General features: G+C 41.0%; 1 protein-coding gene across 1 annotated transcript in view; it reads right to left on the bottom strand.

Moving 5' to 3' along the window:
* Positions 1-21,331, bottom strand: part of THSD7B (thrombospondin type 1 domain containing 7B) — a 243,286-nt gene that overhangs the window by 187,973 nt on the left and 33,982 nt on the right. Inside the window, exon 3 of the mRNA XM_041407405.1 lies at positions 2,977-3,772. Coding sequence (XP_041263339.1) covers positions 2,977-3,772 — 796 coding nt within the window. The remainder of the gene's footprint in view (positions 1-2,976; positions 3,773-21,331) is intronic.

The following is a 21,331-nucleotide window of genomic DNA, read 5'->3' as shown; positions in this document are numbered from 1 at the left end:
ATAGCAGGTTTTTTCACACCCATTTCTTGCATCTTTTTCAGAGATTTTTTATTTTTTTAGTGCATGGAAGTGGTTGTGTTTGAATCTGCTATTGGATGTAAGGCTTAAGGCAAAACTGTAACATTTTTCTGAACTAAAATGAAGCTTGAATTCTATCTGAAATAGTACGAAAAAAAAATCCAACTTTTTAAATAAAGAAAATCTTTAAAAGGTTCAAACCAGATCCATAGCATCATTCTATTTTGATGTTACTCCTTTTATTTTCATGAATATCATGTTTCTACACCAAAACCGTTTCTGAGAAAAAGCAGACCCGTCTCGAAGCCTACTGATGTTTGGCTGTTCAATTGTTGTCATTTCAGGTGTTTTCAAGAAGGTCTGTCCCTCCCTTTCCTCTTCCTTTGTCCCTTTTCCTTCCCTTTTGAGAAATGCCAAACCTCCAGACTAAAAAGATATTTAATCAAAAGCATCCCCAGCTCCGTTTCCCTGACACAGCATGCCCAGCCTTCCACATGCTTCTGCTCCGCTCCAAGTAATTCCTATTTACAGCCCTGCAGTCAGACACCAGTAAATTAAACAACCTTGGTAATAAATTGGGCATCTTTGCCATTTCATAATAAATTAGGAGGCAGGATGAGGACGTGGCCCCTCTCCTCTAGTGGGTCTTGGTGGTGGTTAGCTGACCACTCCTGTTACCTCCAAGAACTGGGCAGTGGTGGAAGGCAAAGCCCTGGCAGACCAGCAGCTCAGAGCTCATTGTTAAAGCACACCTTGGGATATTCCTGTCTCTTGCCTCAGTTTTCCAGAAGTTTAATTTACAGTGCTGCTTGCTTAGCAGCGTTAGTAGAAATGGGAAACATCAGCCAGGAAAATGCAGGAGCAAAAATAAGGCATTTCTTTCCTGGTTTACAGCAGACACTTGGCTGCCTGCCAGTCCCCACTACGGGGTTATGCAAATGCATTTACTCTTCTTTATCAGGAGCCAAAATACCATCGGTGTTGTAAAGCAACATCTGTAAGATCGGGCCCACTCTTCAGAAGAATGGCAGCAAATCTGCTGCACAACAAAACGAGGAGGACACCACCAGGGGATGCTTAAAGGGAGTCATTGTCAGGAGTATTTGATATCTGTGACACTCCAGCCCTGAAACTAAACACGGACTAGATTTTGGGCTGGATTTTTAGCTTTGAATTTTAGGTCCAAAAGGAGAAAGGAAAAGTGCGTGAGTGTCTGGATGCTGTAACATGACATGACCTTTTCTCCTCCACTCAATCAATGGGCTTTGCTCCTGCATTTAGAGTAAGAGTAAAGGATGGGTCAGGCCCAGCTCTGCAGTAAATCCGAGACACAAGCTCAGCAGAAAAAGACTGCCAGGAGGTGGCTAATGGAGCTGTACACTCCCAAAAAGGGGGCTAGATCAGCAAAAAACTCAGAGAGGAGCAAGGAAAAAGCTCGATCACTAAAACTAAAACTCTGCACTATCATCCAGAAAGTCAGTGTATGACACAGAAAAGAAAACATTTACAGAAAGTTTCCACTTCCATTATTAGAGCACATATAGCAGTGAGTGTGTGAGGGCAGAGCAAGTGAAATTTTAACAAAATCAGGATCCCCCTCCCAGAGCCTCTGATAAGGAATGAGATACAAGAGGCAGGAGAAAGCTAACAAGTGTTAACAGACATAAAGCTGCTGCTGGTCGCAATGTGGAATAAATCACAAGTGACTCCATTAAAGTCAAGCAGCTACATGAGCATAAAATCTGTATATTTAGAATCAGCACATAATAAGAGACAAGTAATAAAGTCAAGATGTTAGAAACTGCTGGAATATTTCACAAAGCCCAACTTTTTTCCAACTGATAAAAAAATACTCCATACGTGGCTATGGGTGTAATAGGAGGGGGTAAGAAAAAAGGTTAGAATTCATATTTTCACCTCAGTGTGTGTGCAAAAACACTGCAGAATTTAACAGGGGTAGAGAACTGGATGTAAAATAACCCCTTCCCTCTGCCATTTGAGTTTGTGCAGGTGCCAGGACCTATGGATTACTGAGAAACAGATTGATTTCTGCAAAAATTCAAGAGAAGGATTTTTCAAGAACTTCTGATTTCCTTGAAAAACAGAACACAGTAAGATCTCCAAAAATTCTGACTTTCTCAGAAGTCAATCAATTTATCAGTCATCTGTAGGTACTGGCACCTACCCAAATCCAACCTGAAGTCAAACAGCAGAGCTCAGCTTAAATTTATATGTGAGAAAGAGAAAGAATAAATCTTTCCATTATTTTCTGCACATTACTGCAACCTTCACGTTCAAATAACAGCAAAGCAACCTACATAGACAAAGAGAAATCATTAGACAAAACATTAGATAAGGACAGAAATCAACAATCTCTATCAAAGATGGGCATGTCTGTCACCTATCCTGTACCAGCACCCAAGAGCTACACCCAGACAGGAAGGCTCATTAATAAGGATGACAATCCCAGGTTTACTCACTGATTTCTTTCCAAAATATACGTTCTAGCATATTCACAATATTTCAGATTTATTTTACCCTGTATTGATTTATAAGAATGAAGGAGTTTAAGCTGATGCAATCTTAGCCTCTTATACCAAATATATGCAGTACATGACTGAGAATGGATCCTCCCTCTCCCACAGCCAGGGCCCAGCAACAGCACACAGTGATATATAATTCCATTTCCTCAAAACAACAACAACAAAAAGAGACCCAGAAGAGAATTATTAAAAAATATAAAATTAATTTAAACAGTCGCAAATCGTAGAAGAATTCAACATCTTCAACATATGCTAGAAAGGAACTAAAATCAAGAAAAGGTTCATGAAGAAAACACATTAAAAATCGCATTTAAAACTCAAGAACGGGCCTCGTTCACTGTGGTGCTGCCAGGCAGAGCCAGCGCTCCACCACACGAAGGCAGCGGGGATGCCGGGGAGCTGGAATCAGCCTTACCTCAGCGCCACGTGCTTTCCATCGCTCCTCACACACCTGGCCTGCCGGGTTTGGTAACCAATCTCCACCTCCCCGGCAGGGTGGTGGGCATGAGAGCCGGCAAGTCCGGATGTGCTTCGCTCTCCAGAGTCCGACCCAAATTCCAGCATGGTCCTCCTCGCCAGCTCCGCGTCTTTAGGATGGGGCAGCCGGCATTCGCCCCACGGGCCCAGGCGGAGGCTGTAGGTGTGCTGCTCCTCCCCGAGCGGACAGGCCGGAGCTCCGCAGGCTCTGGATTCCGTCAGGTTGGGGCACGGGGCCCCGCCGTAGAGCGGAGGGGCGATGACGGCCCGCGTGCGGTGCTGCAGGCTCCTGGCGCAGCCCGGGCCGCACGGGGACCAGCCCGAGAACTGGGACACGACGCAGTCCCGCGGGCAGGGCACCAGGCAGGCCTGCTCGGCGGGCGGCTGAGGGCTGAAGTACTCGCAGATCTCGCTGGACACCACGGTCCTGTTCAGCTTCTGCAGGCAGCGGACGCTGCGGCGCTGCAGCCCGTGCTGAGCGGTGACACAAACCTCGGCCCCCGCCTCAGTGCCCGCAGCCGAGACGAGCCCGCACCTGTCCCATCCCGAAACCTCCCACTCGAACAGCTCCAGGTGCCAGTCGCAGACTTTAAAGCACCTCCGCTGGCTCTCGGGTTTGTCCTGCTGGTCGCAGTTGGCGTGGAACGTGGTCCAGCCCTCGGCGTGGGTGCACCAGACGGCCCGGCTGCGAACGCCCCCCGAGCCGCAGTCCCCGATGCAGCGGCCCCAGTGACCTGCAAGAGAGGGGCTGGTGAGAAATACCGCACGATGCTGCCCTGCAGATCTGTCCTGACACCGGCAGGACATCACACAACCACTAAGCCACCAACTCAGAATGCCTGCAGATCTGTCCTGACACCGGCAGGACATCACACAACCACTAACCCATCAACTCAGAACCGTTTGGGTTGGAAGGGGTCATAAAGCTCTTCTCATTCCAATCCCCTGCCATGGAATACCTTCCACTATCCCAGGTTGCTCCAAGCCCTTTCCAGCCTGGCCTTGGACACTTCCAGGGATGGAACAGCCACTGCTTCTCTGCGCACCCTGTGCCAGGACCTTGGACACTTCCAGGGATGGAACAGCCACTGCTTCTCTGCGCACCCTGTGCCAGGACCTTGGACCCTTCCAGGGATGGGGCATCCACAGCTCCTCTGGGCACGCTGCGCTAGGGCCTCATCACCTTCTGATTAAAGAATTTCTTCCTAACTTCTCACCGAAATCTTGCCTCTTTTAATTTAAATATGTTCCCCCTTCTCCTATCGCTATCTGCACATGTTAAAAAATATAAATCATATATAAAATATAAGGCATATCCTGTAATGTATTAAAAAGCAAATAAGTACCAGCTGGTCCCTAAAATTGGTTAAATGCTTCCTAAAGGCTGCAAGTTGCTTCTCCCAGTGTACTCACATCACTGAATCACTTGGAGAAATTTGGGGAAAAAAGAAAATGCCTCACAGTGCTTCAAATTAAAGGCAAGCATTTAATTTCTGCAGCAGTAAAATTCATCCCAAATGAATATTTAATTTCATTTGTACAAATTAATATAAAAATGATCATAAAAGAACAATCATTGAATAGGAAAAGAAAGTCAAGTTAGATAAGAGGAAAACAGTGTTAATAGAGCAATTAGTCAACAGAATAAACTGCACTGGGAAGCAGAAGAGTCATCATCCAAAGGGATAAAACAGTGAGGATAAATACATGAAAATAATCACCCTCAAGGTACACTGAGTAAATCGTTTCCACTTGCAGCACGTGGCACTATGAAACGTAGCAAAGCCATCATTTAGAGGGAGAAATTAAACCAAAATAAAACCCAGCAATGTAATTTTCAGTTCTGGAGCACACGAACAGACATACGTAATTGTATGAAACTTCCTTGAGGATTTACAAGTGAAAGCAATCAGACAAGGCTAAATAGAACGATTTGTCTGTGAAAATATTATTCAATAAAAATCCACCAAATAAAAAAAAATACTGTGGGCTATAAAGTACAAAATTGCTGGCAAACTGAAGAGCAAAGGTAGAGAAAAGCACTCAGGCCGAATCCTAACTATTAAAGGGATTTTGATGATCATCTCAAGGGGGTGTTATCTTGTTCCTAAGTTTAAAAACTTTCCAATACCTCATAAAAGAGCCATTTTGTTCAGTACAAGCATTGCATATATAATTCTTGCTTGAAAATACACTGCAACTACCCTATAGTTTCTATTTCTTCAAGGCAGAAAATAAACTTGCAACAAATAAGTCAATTTATATTAAGCAATGCTACTGCAGTCCATGTTTTTAAAATTGATTTTAAAACTACCGGAATCAGTTAGATGTTCAAACACACACAAAAACCAAAAGCAGTCCCATAACAACTGCTATTATAATCCCAGGTATTTTGTTCAGGCAATGGTGGTTTTGTTGGCAATCCCATTGTTCTTTCTCTGTGAATAGAGGAGTTGATCCTCCAGAGACAGGGGCTTGACATTGTGTAATGAAAACATGAAAATAAATAAATAAAAACTCCTGATGTTTTTATTTTTAGGAAAGGAAGGAAAGCAGATAGGAACTGGATATAACTAAACCTCTTTTCCAATAGATCCTGTGGTCCTCCTGCCCCATCTTCCAGGCCAGGGCTGCAGCTCTGCCCTCAGCCAGGCACCTTTTGCAGTGGTGCCGGGGCAAGAGGGGACTGCAGAGTCCTCGAGGTTTGGACAGCTCCAGCTTTTGCTGAATCCCTCAGGCTATGTGCAGAAATCTTTGTCCTTTTTATGCCTCTGTTTCACACCAAAAGACATCAGCCCAAGGTAAGGACTCAGTCATGACAGGTACCTTGAATGGGAAAAGGCAGCATCAAACTCTAGTGTGCTCTACAAGCTGCCCTACACTAGTGACAGGCTTTCAACAGAATCCAGTGTGCTTAAAAGCTACATAATAAAAAAAAAATTAAACTTTAAATATGCTTTTGAAGTTCAGTTACAGGGAAGAGGTCCATTGCCAACTTAAACATTTGTCCTTGATACTTCACCTTGATCTAACAGAATATTCTTTTCTAATGCCACCGAGATTTGAAACCAGACATCAGACTATGCAAATACTGTCATCTGAAAATAATAGTCAAAACTCAGACCTCAAGTCCTGGGTGGCTTTTTATTAACAGAGAAAAGTAACAATGATTAAATATCACAACATAACTGTATCATGAACTTATTTATTTCTGTGCAGCACTTCAGCAAAGGCAATTTAGGTTTTAGAGTTTTTAGAGATGTGAAAGTTTCAGCACAGGAGAAGTTCCATTTTCACCAGTTTTATTTAAAGCAAAATTTTTTTAAAAAAATTCCCTTTAGCATTAAATAGAACAGAATTTTACACATCAACAGAACCTTGAAACACATTAGACCAATCAAGGATTTACTATTTCTTAAGACAGTGAGTTGCATTAAAAATAGCATTAACCCCCTCCCCCCCATGGAGGAATGCCAAGCAGTTGTAGCAGAGGAGATCACTCATCAGACCCAGCACTGCTCTTCCCCTGCTGCACAGAACTCTCCTGGGTGCTGCTCATGAACTGCTCTACTCATGAACAGCAGAATGATCACTCAAACATTAACAGGATAGAGAGACACTCAGCTGAAGCCAGAAGCAAGAACTGGCCATTATTTAAAGTCAGATGTGAATTTAGAATGAAAAATCACCAAAAAAAAAACCAAAAAGAAAAAAAAAAAAAACACCAAGCAAGAACTTGCAAGTAATTACACTGTCGTTAGACACATTATAATTTGCAATTACTCCCTGGCAAACATGTTAAAAACAGAGCCTGCTCTTGGCATACCAGAAAAAGAAGCATGAAAAATAAGGTAAAAAAATCAGATGCAAAACCCATTGCTATAGATTTTTTTTCACTTCCTGACAATCTCCTCAGGACGTGGCACTAAACTTATCCACAGTGTTTCACTGCTTAGTTAAATATACTGCTCAGTAGCTTAAATGAGGAGAAAGCTGTAAATACTTCTAGACAATAGTCCGCTTTGTAATTAGAATTTAATTATTTTCAGAAGGCTCATATTAAATTTACATTTTTCTCAAAATCTATCTGAGTCAATTAAAAGAACCAGCACAATGTGAATTATAATATTAACTGTGTTATAAACCCACTGGAATTTAGGCATCAGAAGCCTGAAATGCAGAAACATGCTTTACAACTCCCCATCTAGAATGGAAGGCCACTGGTAATTAAAGAAGACTAAATAAGAGGAAATTAATTTCACTGTGATCTGTCTATAGAAAGTACAAAAATATGAAGATAAAGGCTTGAGAGTCTGTCTCCTATGTATTGTAACCTAATCAGATACTGGATGGATGTTTGATCTCACCACACACACTATGGATGTACATGGAAACAGGGAGGCTCCAAGCTGGGTGTAAGGAAAAACCTCACTGCTGTGAGGATAACCCTGGGAACAGGCTGCCCCAAAGGACAACAGAACCTCATCCTTGGAGGTTTCTAAGATGTGACTGAACGAACCCTGAGAAATCTCAGGGTGTGCATTCAGTGCTGAACCTGCTCTGTGGCGAGGTTCAACCAGGGGACCTCCCATGGTCCTTTTCCACCTGGGTTTTTCTGTGTAGGAGCATCTAACTCAAAGCAAGGCTTTCTCCAGCAGGATGCCAAAAAATAAAATTTTTCACTAATAAATACCACTGAGATCTGCAAAGTACCAATAAACACACAGCAGCATGAATAAATCCATTAGTCAACCAAACCAAAGAGAAGTTCAACCAAATCACTCTTTCCAAAAATGAGAAGAGAAACAAAACTTGCTGGGCTCACACAAAAATCATAACAGACAGATGAGGTGTCTTTGTGAACAACTGTGAACAAAGACATCCCACTGTTTCTTCCAGGACATCTGTAACACTACAAGCAATGACATGAAAAGGATTAATAAGTCAAGACAATCTGTTAAAGCAAAATTACACATTGTTCTGTTTCTCATCTTTTATCAGACAGAAAGAGCTGTACCGTCACCCCATTCAGCTTCTCTAACCCCTTTCAAAATATGCAATAACACAGCAACTGGAGTTTATTTGATGCATTGTGCACTGATTTGTTTTCTTGCCTTCAAGACCTACCTACAACTGCACCATAATTGTGTCTGAAAGGATGCAGTGACATCTGCTCTCTGACACACAGGTCACACACACATCACACACACATAAGGCAAGCAGGCTATACAGATAATAATTACACTTCACAGACAAAACACCACTGAAAACCAAACTTAGAAGAGGAATCCCAGTAAGAGCTGCTTAGTAAGTATGTTATTGCTTCATAAGAATTGCTAGAATAATTATGCTCTGTTTATTGTGACATTTCAGCTTAATTGAAACCATTTCACATCAGAGAATTCATTCAATAATAAGCATCTCCCACAATGACTCTGTCCCTGTTGCTATGCTCTGATTTGCAAACTTAGCAGAAGATGAGCAATCAGTAAAACAGAATATTGTGTTAGTAATTTGTATCAGATAAGAGATATGCTCCAGTGAAGGAACACTGAAAAAATTAATGGATAACCATCGGAATAGTCCTATTTTTTACTTATTTTTACCCTCTCTTTCAGTTTAAGTATCAAATTTAGGAGCAGTCATTCAAGACCTTAAAAATTTGCTTTTGAACAGAATCTCCTAATTCTTATCCTTCATAACAAAGATGCACAACTTCATTTACTGAGGAGTAACTCCACCAGATGGGACATAACTCCCCAAAATCCATGCAGCATCCACTTTAATGGAATACTTTTGTTGAAAATGTCCCAAAAGCCCTCTGACTGTCATCCTTCCACCACAGCAGGGTTATGGGAAGTGCAAAGCTCCAACTCAGCCTGTGAATTCTGAGAACAGGTAACAGCTGACTCAGAGAACACATGAGCCTTATTCCTAATGGCACTACACCTAATTAATCTTCACTATTAGTAAGACAGAAAAAATAAATTCCACTGAATATGTTTCACCAGAATAACTGGTTTTATGAGAAGGTTTAATGAGATTTATGTAATTTTAATGTAATTTAATGAGAATTATGCATGTTTTATGAGATTTGGAGGTATATTTATTTCTCATATACCAAAGCTGTTGAAGATCATACAAACTACAACATAGTTCCTCACCAATTTTTTTTTTTTCTTGGCATGATACAAAGGCGTTGTGGTTCTTGGCACATTATGCCAAGAAAAGTAATTCTGAAGATTTAGATAAGGATCCTACAGCCACATATTTTCTTGCAGACTAAACAGGCTAAAATCTTTGGAGTCCAGGACACCAGATCTGGGATGTTTCAGTATTTTATAATACAAAGGAATGTTAGTATGGCTGTAGTTGGCTGAACTGCCCATTCCCTTGCTTTCAAAAAGAGCCCTCCTGTCTCCTTGCCCTGCATCTGCTACCACATCTCAGCCAAAACAGAGATTATTTTCCTTGCCTCTTCTTAACTGCCTCAGTTATTTTCCTATTTATTATTAACAGCAATTCATTAAATCCCTTTGTGCTATAATCTGAATGAAAGATTCTATACAAAAGACTATTGTTCTATTTGCTGAGTGCCATACAGGGCATAAAAAATTCCTCTGATTCCTGGGATTAATTTTAAATATTTGCAGCACTTTTTAAAACTTTCACGACCTACACAAATGAGCAATTCGGTAGCTTAGTTATTCATCTTATTTCAGATCTGAATAAATGTGAAATTTAGTGACTTACAGCCATGCAGCAGTTTGTTCCAATTTTACATTTCAGGTTTTTTCCTTATTATCCGTATGCTGTAACACTCAAGACACACTCCAGCAAGAAAGACATTCTGCAGCAGAATGTAATGAACACTGCTGTTTATGAAAATACAGAGATTTACTAGCCCCTTGGCACTGGAAGGCAGGATTTCCCAATATTAAGAACTAATGTAAACGGTATTAGCTGAGCTACTCAATCATGTGCCCACACCCCAGAGACAGCCCAGGGAAAAATATTCTTTCCTTTCAACTCTCAATTAAAAATAGAAAAATAAAAAATACCCCCATACATTCCAAAACATTTCTGTCATATTCATCCAACACATTTTGAGATCTGTGAGAACAGATTTCTGGCCTTGACAGCAGTGGCTATTAGGATATGAGACCGTAATGTATATAAGCTTGTGCATTGAAAAACAAAAAGAATAAATAGATCTTATCAACAGATTACAACTCTAAATTGTTTACTGCATATGAGATTAAAACCACCTCAGTGCTGGATTATAAATAGCTATAATCAAACTCTGGCCTTTTTGGAATTCCAAACATCTATGGAAAGCAATTCTTTTTAAAACATAATAGCCTTTGTAAGGTGTTTGCAAATGTAACCTTAAGCGCAAAAGAAATGTTTCTTCAGCTACTCCAGCTTGACTCTGGGGTTTGTAATCCCCAATAGGAACTGTTATTTCCCAGTGGAAAATAAAGCAAACCCAGCATCAACACAAGACAGGTTACACAGCACCTCCTGTAACACAAACCACCAGTTTACCAGTGGGGGCTGTGGGGAAATCCTGGGCATTGCTGGACAGCCCTCTCAGCAGCACCTTCTTCTGAGCCCCCAGTTACTCTTCAATCCTTTATCTAGTCTACAGGAAATCTCAGATCCCTCCAAGCACAATGAAACAAGAAGTTGAGGAGGTCCACTCTGATTTTTGCAAGGAAGTAGAAGGAAGAGAGAGAGAGATTTGTGAATGGGGTTATTACTTGGCTGCAGGAACTGGGTGATTCAGAAGTCTCTCCAGTTGGATACAGCTCCTTACACCACTGCTTTCACACCAGCAAGCCTCACACAGAGTTTTTTCTGCTTTTCCCACACACTGCCTTTCCCTTGCTGCCCTTCACAGAGGCAGTCACTCTGAGATATTTTTCAAGCAAGCACAGCCTGCTTGAAGCATTTCACCCCATGTCCATGTTCTGCAAAGAGCCCAGCTGGGATGCACTCAGCTCTGAAGAGTCCACCTCATCTGCATCTCCACAAGGAACCTCAACAAACACATCCCAGAATGGTTTGGGTTGGAAGGGGCCACAAACACCATCTCATTCCAATTTCCTGCCTTGGGCAAGGATACATTCCACTAGACCAGGTAACACCAAGCCCTGTCCAACCTGGCCTTGGACACTTCCAGGGAAATGGGGCAGACACAGCTTCTCTGGGCACCCTGTGCCAGGGCCTCACCTCCCTCACAGGGAAGAACCCAGGAACAGTGGGGACTGGCACTCATGGACTCCTGAGGGAACCACAGCAAGAAACTTTTTGCCAAAGGTTCACTGCTCTGAGACAAAGCCTTGGTGAGACAGCTGGGGGGAGGCACTGACAGCAGTTCAACATCTGCTTCTTCGAGCTCCAAGACACACAGAGAATTCTTATTTTAGTTCTGTAATAATTCATTACCCAGCAAACACCAAAGATAGAGCCCAACACCTCTTCCAAATTGTGGCAACTGCAGTTTCTAATTTTCTTACTCTTTCATGAAGCTTAAATTATGTTTGTTCAATGAAAAAAACAGCAAAATTAAAAAATTGTTTCAGAGAAAAAAAGTTGTGAAATAACATAGCAATCTGCACACCTGCAAAACCTTTCTGAAGTATCCAAATTTACTTCACAAACACATTATCACAGAAACACATGCATCCCCCTCCAGACATCATTTTAAGGGAGAACTATAATTTTTCTGCTTAGCTTCATCCCATTTCCAACTTACATATTTTATAACCCACCACAGCCCAGAAGCCCACAAACATTCTCAGCTACTACAGCAATCAATATGTGATGGTAAAGGGATGGAAATCCAGAGATGCACGTGGAGGTGCTACCGGGTCTGGCTGGGGTGAAACAGGAGCTGCTTCACCTGCCCCCCAGCCTCCTGCAGAGCTGATGTACCTGCAGATGTGTCCTCCTGGGGAAGTTCTCCAGGTGGGACCTCTGGTGAGCCCCACTTGGAGCAGCCCCTGTCCCCTTGCTCTGGAGCAGAAGTGGGGCTGCCCACACCACTTGGAACAGAAAAGGTAAAACACAGACATCATGTAGTGCTACAGAAATACCTCCTCAACCACATCGGCCACTCATTATTCCTAATAAACATTACAGAAGAGCTATACAATGGGCAGGAGCCCCATGGAGCCCAACTGCTGCTAATTAGTATTTCTGCAAAGATGGAGAACACCTATAATAATGATTCCCTGGCAACAGCATAATTAATTCATATGAAAAGTTCTATTTTTAAAACGTGCATTATCAATTCTATAAAAACTGGACAGAGGTTATTGTAGAACTCTACAAATTGCTTTTACTGGGCATTTTCACTTTATCTACAGTCCATATTTAGTTATCCCCTTTCAATTATTAATAATTAAATTTCCATTTATTCTAGGCACTCCGTATTCTCGAGGGAAAGAGTTTTGGAAAAGCACAACTCGCTGTGTTGTGTGGAAATAGCTGTGCAGGAATAAACCAAATGAGAACCTATGCCAAAATGTGGAATATAAATGTTCTCCAGCAGTAAATCAATTTCACTGTCCCACACACACGGGGAGCATTGGCTGCTGGCAGAGGGTGGCTGAGCTAAGAACTCAAAGAGCTCTCAAAGGGCTGCAGTTTCCAGTGCATAGCAGGGTGAAAGGTCTCGAGATGCCAGTGCTTTTCCCTTCAGGGAACAAGGACAGGCATACATAGCACACACTAAAAACAAACAAACCCAAACCAAAACAAAACAAAAACAAAAAACACCTAAATCCAGTACCAAAAGTTCAATTTGGAGGGGGGAAAATAATTAATGTAATAGGAAAGGCAAAACAAAGACAATAATGTCCTAATAGAAATACACTCCCATCACATCACAAATTCTGCTTCTTGACAGAAGAACAGAATACTAAAATGCTTCAGTTTGCACTCAGGGAACATGATTACATTACCTCATTCAGGCTTGCAGGTGTTAAGATAAGAAAAGTCTTGGGAATCTTGTGCCAAGAATTACAAAATATAACTAAGCACATCATATCTGGATGATTATGTGAAGAAAGAAAAATCTCCATCCCGTCTGGAGGCAGATTTTGCCAAGCATCATTCCAAATGATTGCACATGCAGGTAAGTGAGAGCAAAATATGGTCAGGTTAAGATCTGAACATCAGGCCAGACTGAGATCCAGGGATCATAAGAAGGGGTTGTATTAACCCAGGAAATTTTCTACTAGTTTTAATTTTAATTTAGTTTTTTCCTCTTCCAGCTGAGATTGATTCCATGGAGCAAGGATAAACAGAGAAGAGAGTACAGAGATGATAGCTGGGGCCATAAATTGTGTCAGAGGCCCAAGAGCTGCAAGTCCTGCAAGGTGTAAACCCACAGTCCAGGCTGGGAACAAGCACATTTAGGGGAGAGGGCAGAGTTTGAGATGCTTTCTTTCAATATCTGCACTTCTGAAATAAAGAAAGCTGAAAGTAGAGCATCAGTTCCAGTAAGTTAAAGATGGAAGTGTTCAAAGGCCAAACTGCACCCTGAAGTTACTTAGGGGCCAGCCTCACCAGACTGGTGAGGAGATCCTCGCTACCTCTTTGGGAGGTGTGCTGCTCACACTATCCTGAATTTATAGTGCATTTCTGAATAGCCTTCATCTATCACTGAAATCCTAACAGATGGACACCTTTACTCACATTTTTACAGCTTCAGCACAAGGGATAAAACCACCTCCTCTGAGATGTTTAAACAGGTGATAATACCTAATCCTGAGGCTGGTTTTGCTAGCATAGCCCCATATTTCTTTCAAAAACCACTACCAGATGTGGCAGGCAGTACTCAGGTTTGCTGTTTGCTGAGCAGAGATGAACAATCTTGAACTCAGAAATCTGGTCACTGCTGCCATAAAAGACCTCAAGCCCTGATTTTTTGAAATAAAAGAATGGTGACATGGGAAAATATCAGTTACAGATGCACATATGCTGTACATGTATTTCACATGCAAACAAAGGCATCTGCTCTCACAGTGCTAGCCCACACTTTGCAACTGAAGATTTTTTAGAAACAGACGTTCTTACAAATAAGTAATCATTTAACAAGGCCTCAGAAATGCAGCCCTTAATAGATTTAATTAACAGGTTAATGATGTGCATAGCATGCATGCTCTCAAAAGCAAAGATTTTCACATTAAGCTTGTTTCTGTTTCACAGAAGCAGCTTTCTGTAGAATATCTGTGCTAATGTAATTGCACATCTGGCACTTCTGCTGCTTTCAACTGCAGAGATATTTACAAACAGTGCTAGTAATTTGCACAAGAGCACCTATCTGTTCTACTGTTTTACACTACAAATAAAGATATTTGCATGAAAATCCAGCTGCAAAGAGTCCTCTTTTGTACTCCTGAGTGGTTCTGTTGAATATATAAAATGATAATTTAGCCTGCACAATAAATCTAACACTTACACTGATGTCATGACTGCCTGAGATACCTACATAAAACTAAGCCTGCCTCGGGTTCACCTTGATATAAAGAGGTCAAGTAAAAAATTTTAGATAATTCTAAATTAAACATCAGCCCTGGCAATCATCTCTGGTCCCCTGTGCCACCACATGGCAAAACTAATGTTTTAAAATATAATTTCTTGGCGATGTTCATTCATCATCCTCACTGTAACTGGGAAATGATCGAAAACCAGGCCAGAATAATGGAAATCCCACATTATCTCTACCAGTATTGTCAAGATAATGCAGTGGTTATTAATTTAAATACGCCTCAAAGAACTATCACAACTTCAAACACGATTCAAGAAGATAAAAGGCCATTCCTGCCTCAAGCTGCTATCAGTTCAATTTAGGTCACATTTAGGTTCATCAGATAGCACCTGAAATCCCTCAACTTACTAAATATTGACAGGAGATGTTGCTGCCCCGGTGTTTAATCAAAGGAGTGGATGAGCCCAAAGTCCTGACTGTAAGGAGATGCTATCAAAGGAACCTTCCAACACCTGCTCAAGCTCAGGAATGGCAGAAAAGATAAGCCAAGGCAAATATCCCTTTCCCCTTCATATGTTAAAATACATTTGATTAAGAAAAATCATAAATTATTTCATAAAAGGAAAAGGAGATGTGTGTGATTGTGCATAATGTACATAACTGTTGTCAAAGATTTAAGTAACACAGACAGACATATAAGTACGTGCTGTGAGGTATTTATATCCAAATTATCCCACTTTGCTCACATTTTGGAATCAATCAGTGTTTTTCTGCTCAGTCTGTATCCAACACACCTGGGCATATGTAAAATGTCAGGATTGCAATAACAAGGGTTCTGAATTACTGGAGCCAGCTCCTAACCCTTCCCACAGGGGACACCTCCAGTGCCTTGGAGGTCATGATGGAGGCTGTGGATACTTCTGAAGATCAGATTATGACAGGCAATGGACAAAACACTGAAACCTGGTAACCTGATTATTCCAAATCCCCTGAGAGGAATGCAGACAGGTAGAATGAGGAGTGATTTTGGGGAACAGGGCAATAAAAACACTTAGCTAATAATCCTGAACCACAGATTTCAAGTGGCTTTTAGTTTTGCTACTTTTATATGAGTAACCTGTTTCCATATGAACCAGCTCATTAGCATGCCCCAGCTGGCTCATTAACCAGTACATGAAGATTCAGTATCACCACAAGAAAACAAACTGCTACAGAAAGAAATTCCTTAAGAAATGGCAAGGGCTATCCAGGCTCTTCCAGAAGGAAATCCAGCTCTTGGTCTTCTCCCCTGGTTTAAAGAATTGCAAAGTTCAGAGCAGAGTTTGTGTAACCATCCACAGGAAACCTGTCTACACCCACAGCAGATGGGGAACACTCAGCTGTAGACAAATCAGACAGCTACTTCTGTGAAATAAGAAAAATTGGCTTTCCCTCTAAGGATACTGACATAACCGCTCTTAATTGAGTTTTAATTCATCAAGAATTCTTTAATTCAATGAAGCCACTTGAAAACAGTATTCTGTTATAAATGTCTATTCTTTTCTCGTGATTCCCATAACAATCTTTCAGAATATTCTGAAGTAAATAAAAGCAATTTGATTTGGGATCCTTTGAACAGTAAGCAATATATTTTACACATACAAAGAGAAATGATTGGTAAAATGTAAAAATCAATGAAGAAAAGTGAGCTAAGAAAATGCAATCCATATTCATTACATGTTTAAAACATTTACAGTCTGCCCTATCTGAAGTTTAGAAATTCAAGATATTCATCATCTTTGAAAATTGATCTTAAATGACTTGTGTTCCTTCTGTGATGATGCAGAAAGATTTTTAGTATATATCTAATCTTGATACTGCTGCACATATAGAAAGGGTGTTCCAAAAACCATAAACAGAAAGCAAAAGCAGGCTGTATATGGCTAATAATCTGCATAAATATCAGGTCTTTTTAAAACAAACAAAATTTCCAATTTCTTTAAGCAATATTTGCTGTTCACAGGATGTGTTTTTTAAAAATCCTTTCTTAAAACTGGTATGCTAAATTTAAACTGTTTCTACTTTAATGCCTGAAGAACAGAGAAGGGGAAAACACCTCCTGACCTCTGAGCTTGGTCACTGTAAGGCAATGTAGGCTGCATTGTCATAGGTTCTTTTACTCAAAGACCAGCTAGTTTTGTTGTCCCATCACTCTTCCCAAACACTTCACTTTTCCATATTCCCATTCTCCCAAGTATTCTAACTTAAACAAATAAACACTCTTGACAGGTAAACTAAGCAACTAAATACTCTTCCACAGTCATTTCTACTCATGCAAAAACAGAATATTAATGATTATTCAGTCACCATTCCCATTTATCTAAATTTGCCTGGTTATAACAGTTGCTGCCCAAAGAATTTTCCCCTGATAATGACGGATGTGAGATCACACACCATATCCACATAGCCTTATTTATTTCCACAAGCCATCAGTTTGCACCAGACTTGAAAGCAGAAGCTTCCCACCATGTGTCCAGAAAGCCTCACACCAAACTTTGCAATAAAGAGAGAACCAGTGTATGCATTCCTACATTGCCCTGTATCTTCCTGGCCCTTCAGGACAGCTTCCCACAGGATCCTAGAGAAGAAACCATCAACATGAGCATCACATTTCTCCTGGGAGAAGACTGTAGAGCTGACAACCCACCAGCTCCCACCAGCCTTAGGATGCATGGGAGCAAGGGGACAGTAACACCAGGAAAGGTGTACAAGGTGGGAGCTGTGTAGCAATAATTGCATTACTCTTCTCCTCCGTAATGATCAGATCTGGACTAACAATGATGATCCTCTCACAGCTTCAGCCACATTAACGTTAATTAACTGGCTTTATTTATCTCTTCCTCCTTGAGCAAGATCAAGAGGATAAAAAATCTGGCTTGCAACACTTTGACTCATACTAAGAGATGGACTTTCCTTCTCAGTCCATACAGATCTGTGTGGTTTTATTCCTGAAACTGCAATCCCAAATCCCACCGGGACTGCAATGAACCAGGAACAGGGAACCAGCTTCTGCCAGACCAGCCCAGGCACAGCAGGGTGCCAGAACACTGGCAAACACACAAGTGCCTGCTGTAATGCAACAGATTCAAATCCTGAGTCCTGGGAATAAATCAGCCTCAATAAGTAGAAATAAAGATGTTTTGCATTAGCCCTCACAGTCTTTACATTTATTAGATACTGCAATGCCTTGGAAAAACAAGTCACTATGGCTCCCTGACTACAAAGTTCAGAGTCTTGGGTATTGCAACAGTCCTTAATCTTTTCAAATAATTCATTTCATTTCACATGTAATAGCTGAAGAACACTATGCATAACAAAGAGACTTATGATAGAAACTGATTTAATTTTTTTTTTAAATACCAACTAATCAGAACATATTATAAATTCTTCCTTAGATTAAGGATGTACTAAAGCCCCTCTCAAGTTTCATATGTGAATAAACCCATCCATAACAAGAAGTCTGTAGGACTTTCTATATTCATAATTTATGGGAAAAAACAGATTTTCCCTATCAAAACTTTGGTGAGGCTTGAAAACACCTTTTTATGGTCACCCTAAAAAACCCTTCAAAATCACTCAATTATAATGAAATTGCTTAGACAAGCTACATTAAAATATTAACTCAGCATCAAGAACATAGATAAAGGGCATGCAGCAGTAACAACAGCATGTGCCATCAGCCCAACTGGGATTACAGCATTCAACAGCTGGACCATTAGAACAAGACAATGGGTGCCAATCACACTGATAAAAAGTAAGGGGGGGGGTTACAGATCACCATGCCCTAGGGAGGAGGAAGAACAGCTGCTATTTCCTGCAGAATCCGTCATATTTCCTCTCTTCAGGGAATTCAAGCCCCAGACAAATAAATTGGTTGGGCAGGCACAAGAATTCAGTTTTTTACAGTCTATTTTTGTCTACGTGTGTGCCAGCTCAAGGAGAAAAACACTTTTACAGCAAGACTAAATACCTCTCCTTGCAACATCCATGTTCTTCTCTCAGGGGGTTTGCAGTGTCAGGACCAGCAGACACTTGACAGAAGCATCCATGGCATCATCTTCCAAAGGGAAACAGGGACAAACTGGTCTCTATTTTGTCAATTTGAGGTGAGCAGAGTCTGCATTCCTACTCTGTTTCTCATTTCACTCCTACTTTTTTTCATTTAACTCTGTCCTACATTTTGGATGCTGAACAAATTGCTAAGTTTCATTGATGAACTTCAGCTTGCCAAGAAACATTTTCCAGTAAATTCCTTGAATTTCCAAATGGGTATCAGGCTGTTATATAATTTCTTTCAAGAAGTCACAGGAAAGAATTCCGTATCGACTCGGACTCGCTTCCCACTGATGCCTAATCCATACTGCAATAATAATGTAAATTATCTCTGAGGAGTGGTTAGCCATTGTGGTCAGATCACATTGCAGGCAGACAAGCTCAACCAATATGTAAACTGTGAGGGAGAGTGGTAAATGTGCTGATTATGTAAATGGAATTGTTTGAAGTCAAAGATGCGGGCCTGTATTTCACTGATAAAATGTGTAAAATAGGAAAAAAACTCTGCGTAAGCAATTAAATTTAACTTTCTAATCAATAAAAGGCAAACTGGGACCTAAATCCACTTTATGGGATTTAGGAATCAAAGTCTTCCTGCAACTGAAAGACAGCTGTGATGCCCGTTTGACTAGAGGGGAACTTACTGTAAGACAAAAATGCCACATTCTATCTTGATACCACTCACAAGAGAGCCATGTGTCATTAGATTAAGATAATTTGGTCTAATGATGCTCCTGATCTTTAGTTCTGGCTGGCATTCTTTGTAAATAAAGCTGTACTCTCAACACTTTTGATGGCAGCATCTCACAAGAGTTTGGCAGATGAGCTCACCTGCCCTTGGTTACGCTTTGGATTCATTTTTTGTAGGTCCAGTGTTTCTCCAAGGACTCCAGAGGTAGGAAGCATATTGTGCCTTTAAACTTGCACCTCATTTCAAATATTTCCATGCTGGCAGAACTTGGGTTGGAATCAACATGCCTGGAGCTGCAAAGCATCCATTCTCCCTCCTCATCCTGTGAGGAGGCCACACAAAAACCAAACATGGTGGCCCAACACAGAGTCAGAGCACAGCTTTGATTTCACTGCTGGCCACAAAACACAGAGTCCATTTTTCTTTCTTGCCTCATTCATCTATTTCATACAATCATAGAATAGTTTGGGTTGGAAGGATTTTAAAGACCATCTCATTGCATGGGCAGGGACACTTTCCACTAGATCACATTGCTCCAACCTGGCCTAAAACACTTCCAGGGGCACTCACAACCTCTCTGGCAACCTGTCCCAGTGCCTCACCACCCTCACAGGAAAGAAATCTCATTTTCCTATGTTGCCACTGAGACATGGCACAATCTGCCACCAAACAAACTCCCCTGCTTCACAGAACCCCCAAAAATTCAGCAGTTTCCACAGACACTGCTTATGCCAAGCTTCTTCTTTACCGTTACCTGTGAATTGCTGTTCTATATTTTACCCGCCATGAACTGCAGCTTTACCCATTTCTCAGCTTTGTAAAGCACTCTGCAGAGTGACAGTCTTACTGAAACAACAAAAACCTAACTGGTGACAATTCCACATACGAAAAACAACCAGGAACTACATGCAACACATGCATATAAACACACCCAGAGGTGTCTACTGATGCAGGAATAATTGTAAGAGAAATTTACAACACACACTGGGGCTGCAATGGTCAGGCTTCACTCTGAAAAGCACCAAACGACCACCATCTGCAAGGCCTCTGATACTTCACTAATTAATGATCAAGACTGCATTTGCTTCCGCATAATTTTGTACTTTTATATGGATATCTTATTTGATTATAATTATCACAGACTGGAGAAGTTTATTAGGGCCAATCATTTCTTAATGCAATTAAAACCCCAGGGGAACAACACAGAGTAATTTTTATTGGTGACGAGAGCTTATAACCAAAAGGGAGACTACTTATTGATCACAATTATTCCAAATTATAAAATTAAAACAAATCACATGAATTTTCCAATCATCTTTTTGTTAATACCCGAGTTAAAACAACCAGTTTGTGTTAAAAGTGGCAGAATGAGCTGATCTTTGGACTCTTTCTGGCTCCTCTCTATTCACCTCTTTGGGGAAGGGATTATGCAGCCTTTTTCTCCTCCTGTGTGAAATCACCCAGTCTCAAAATATCTCTCTGGGCTATTGCCTCTGCTTCCCAACCCTGCTAACACAACACCTCTAATTCTTTCCCTTCCACAACACTGTGACACTTCCCATTAAAATGAGTCCAAAAACCATTTCTCCACAGCACAAATAATTATTTATTCTTTCACCCAAAGGTATTAACATGGAGATTGGAGGGTAAAAACAATAAGAAGTCTCTATGAATGGATTCTACGTACATACACCCTATTCTGTTCTTTTATACATTTTTAGAATACCTCCACCTTGTGCCGGTAAAACAAATTATTCTCTTCCCCATTCTGTCACTCTCTCTCTATTGTCATCCTAAAGGTGCTCCTTTTCTTTCTCTGCCCAGACAGGAGCCTTTCAGGGTTTAGTATGCTCCCTACTCCAAGACCTGCTTAAGAAAAGCAATACACAGCACACTGATGGGTGCCACAATGTGATTTATTTCCACTGCACAGCTCCCCAGTTTCCCCTGAGAACCCAAGTAATCACAGCGAGAACATCTCATCACTGCCACTGGTTTAGACCCATT

Source organism: Onychostruthus taczanowskii, unplaced genomic scaffold (assembly GCF_017590055.1).
Source record: "Onychostruthus taczanowskii isolate IOZ18803 unplaced genomic scaffold, ASM1759005v1 scaffold10, whole genome shotgun sequence".
NCBI classification, from domain to species: domain Eukaryota; kingdom Metazoa; phylum Chordata; class Aves; order Passeriformes; family Passeridae; genus Onychostruthus; species Onychostruthus taczanowskii.
This window is presented reverse-complemented; position numbering and strand designations above follow the sequence as displayed.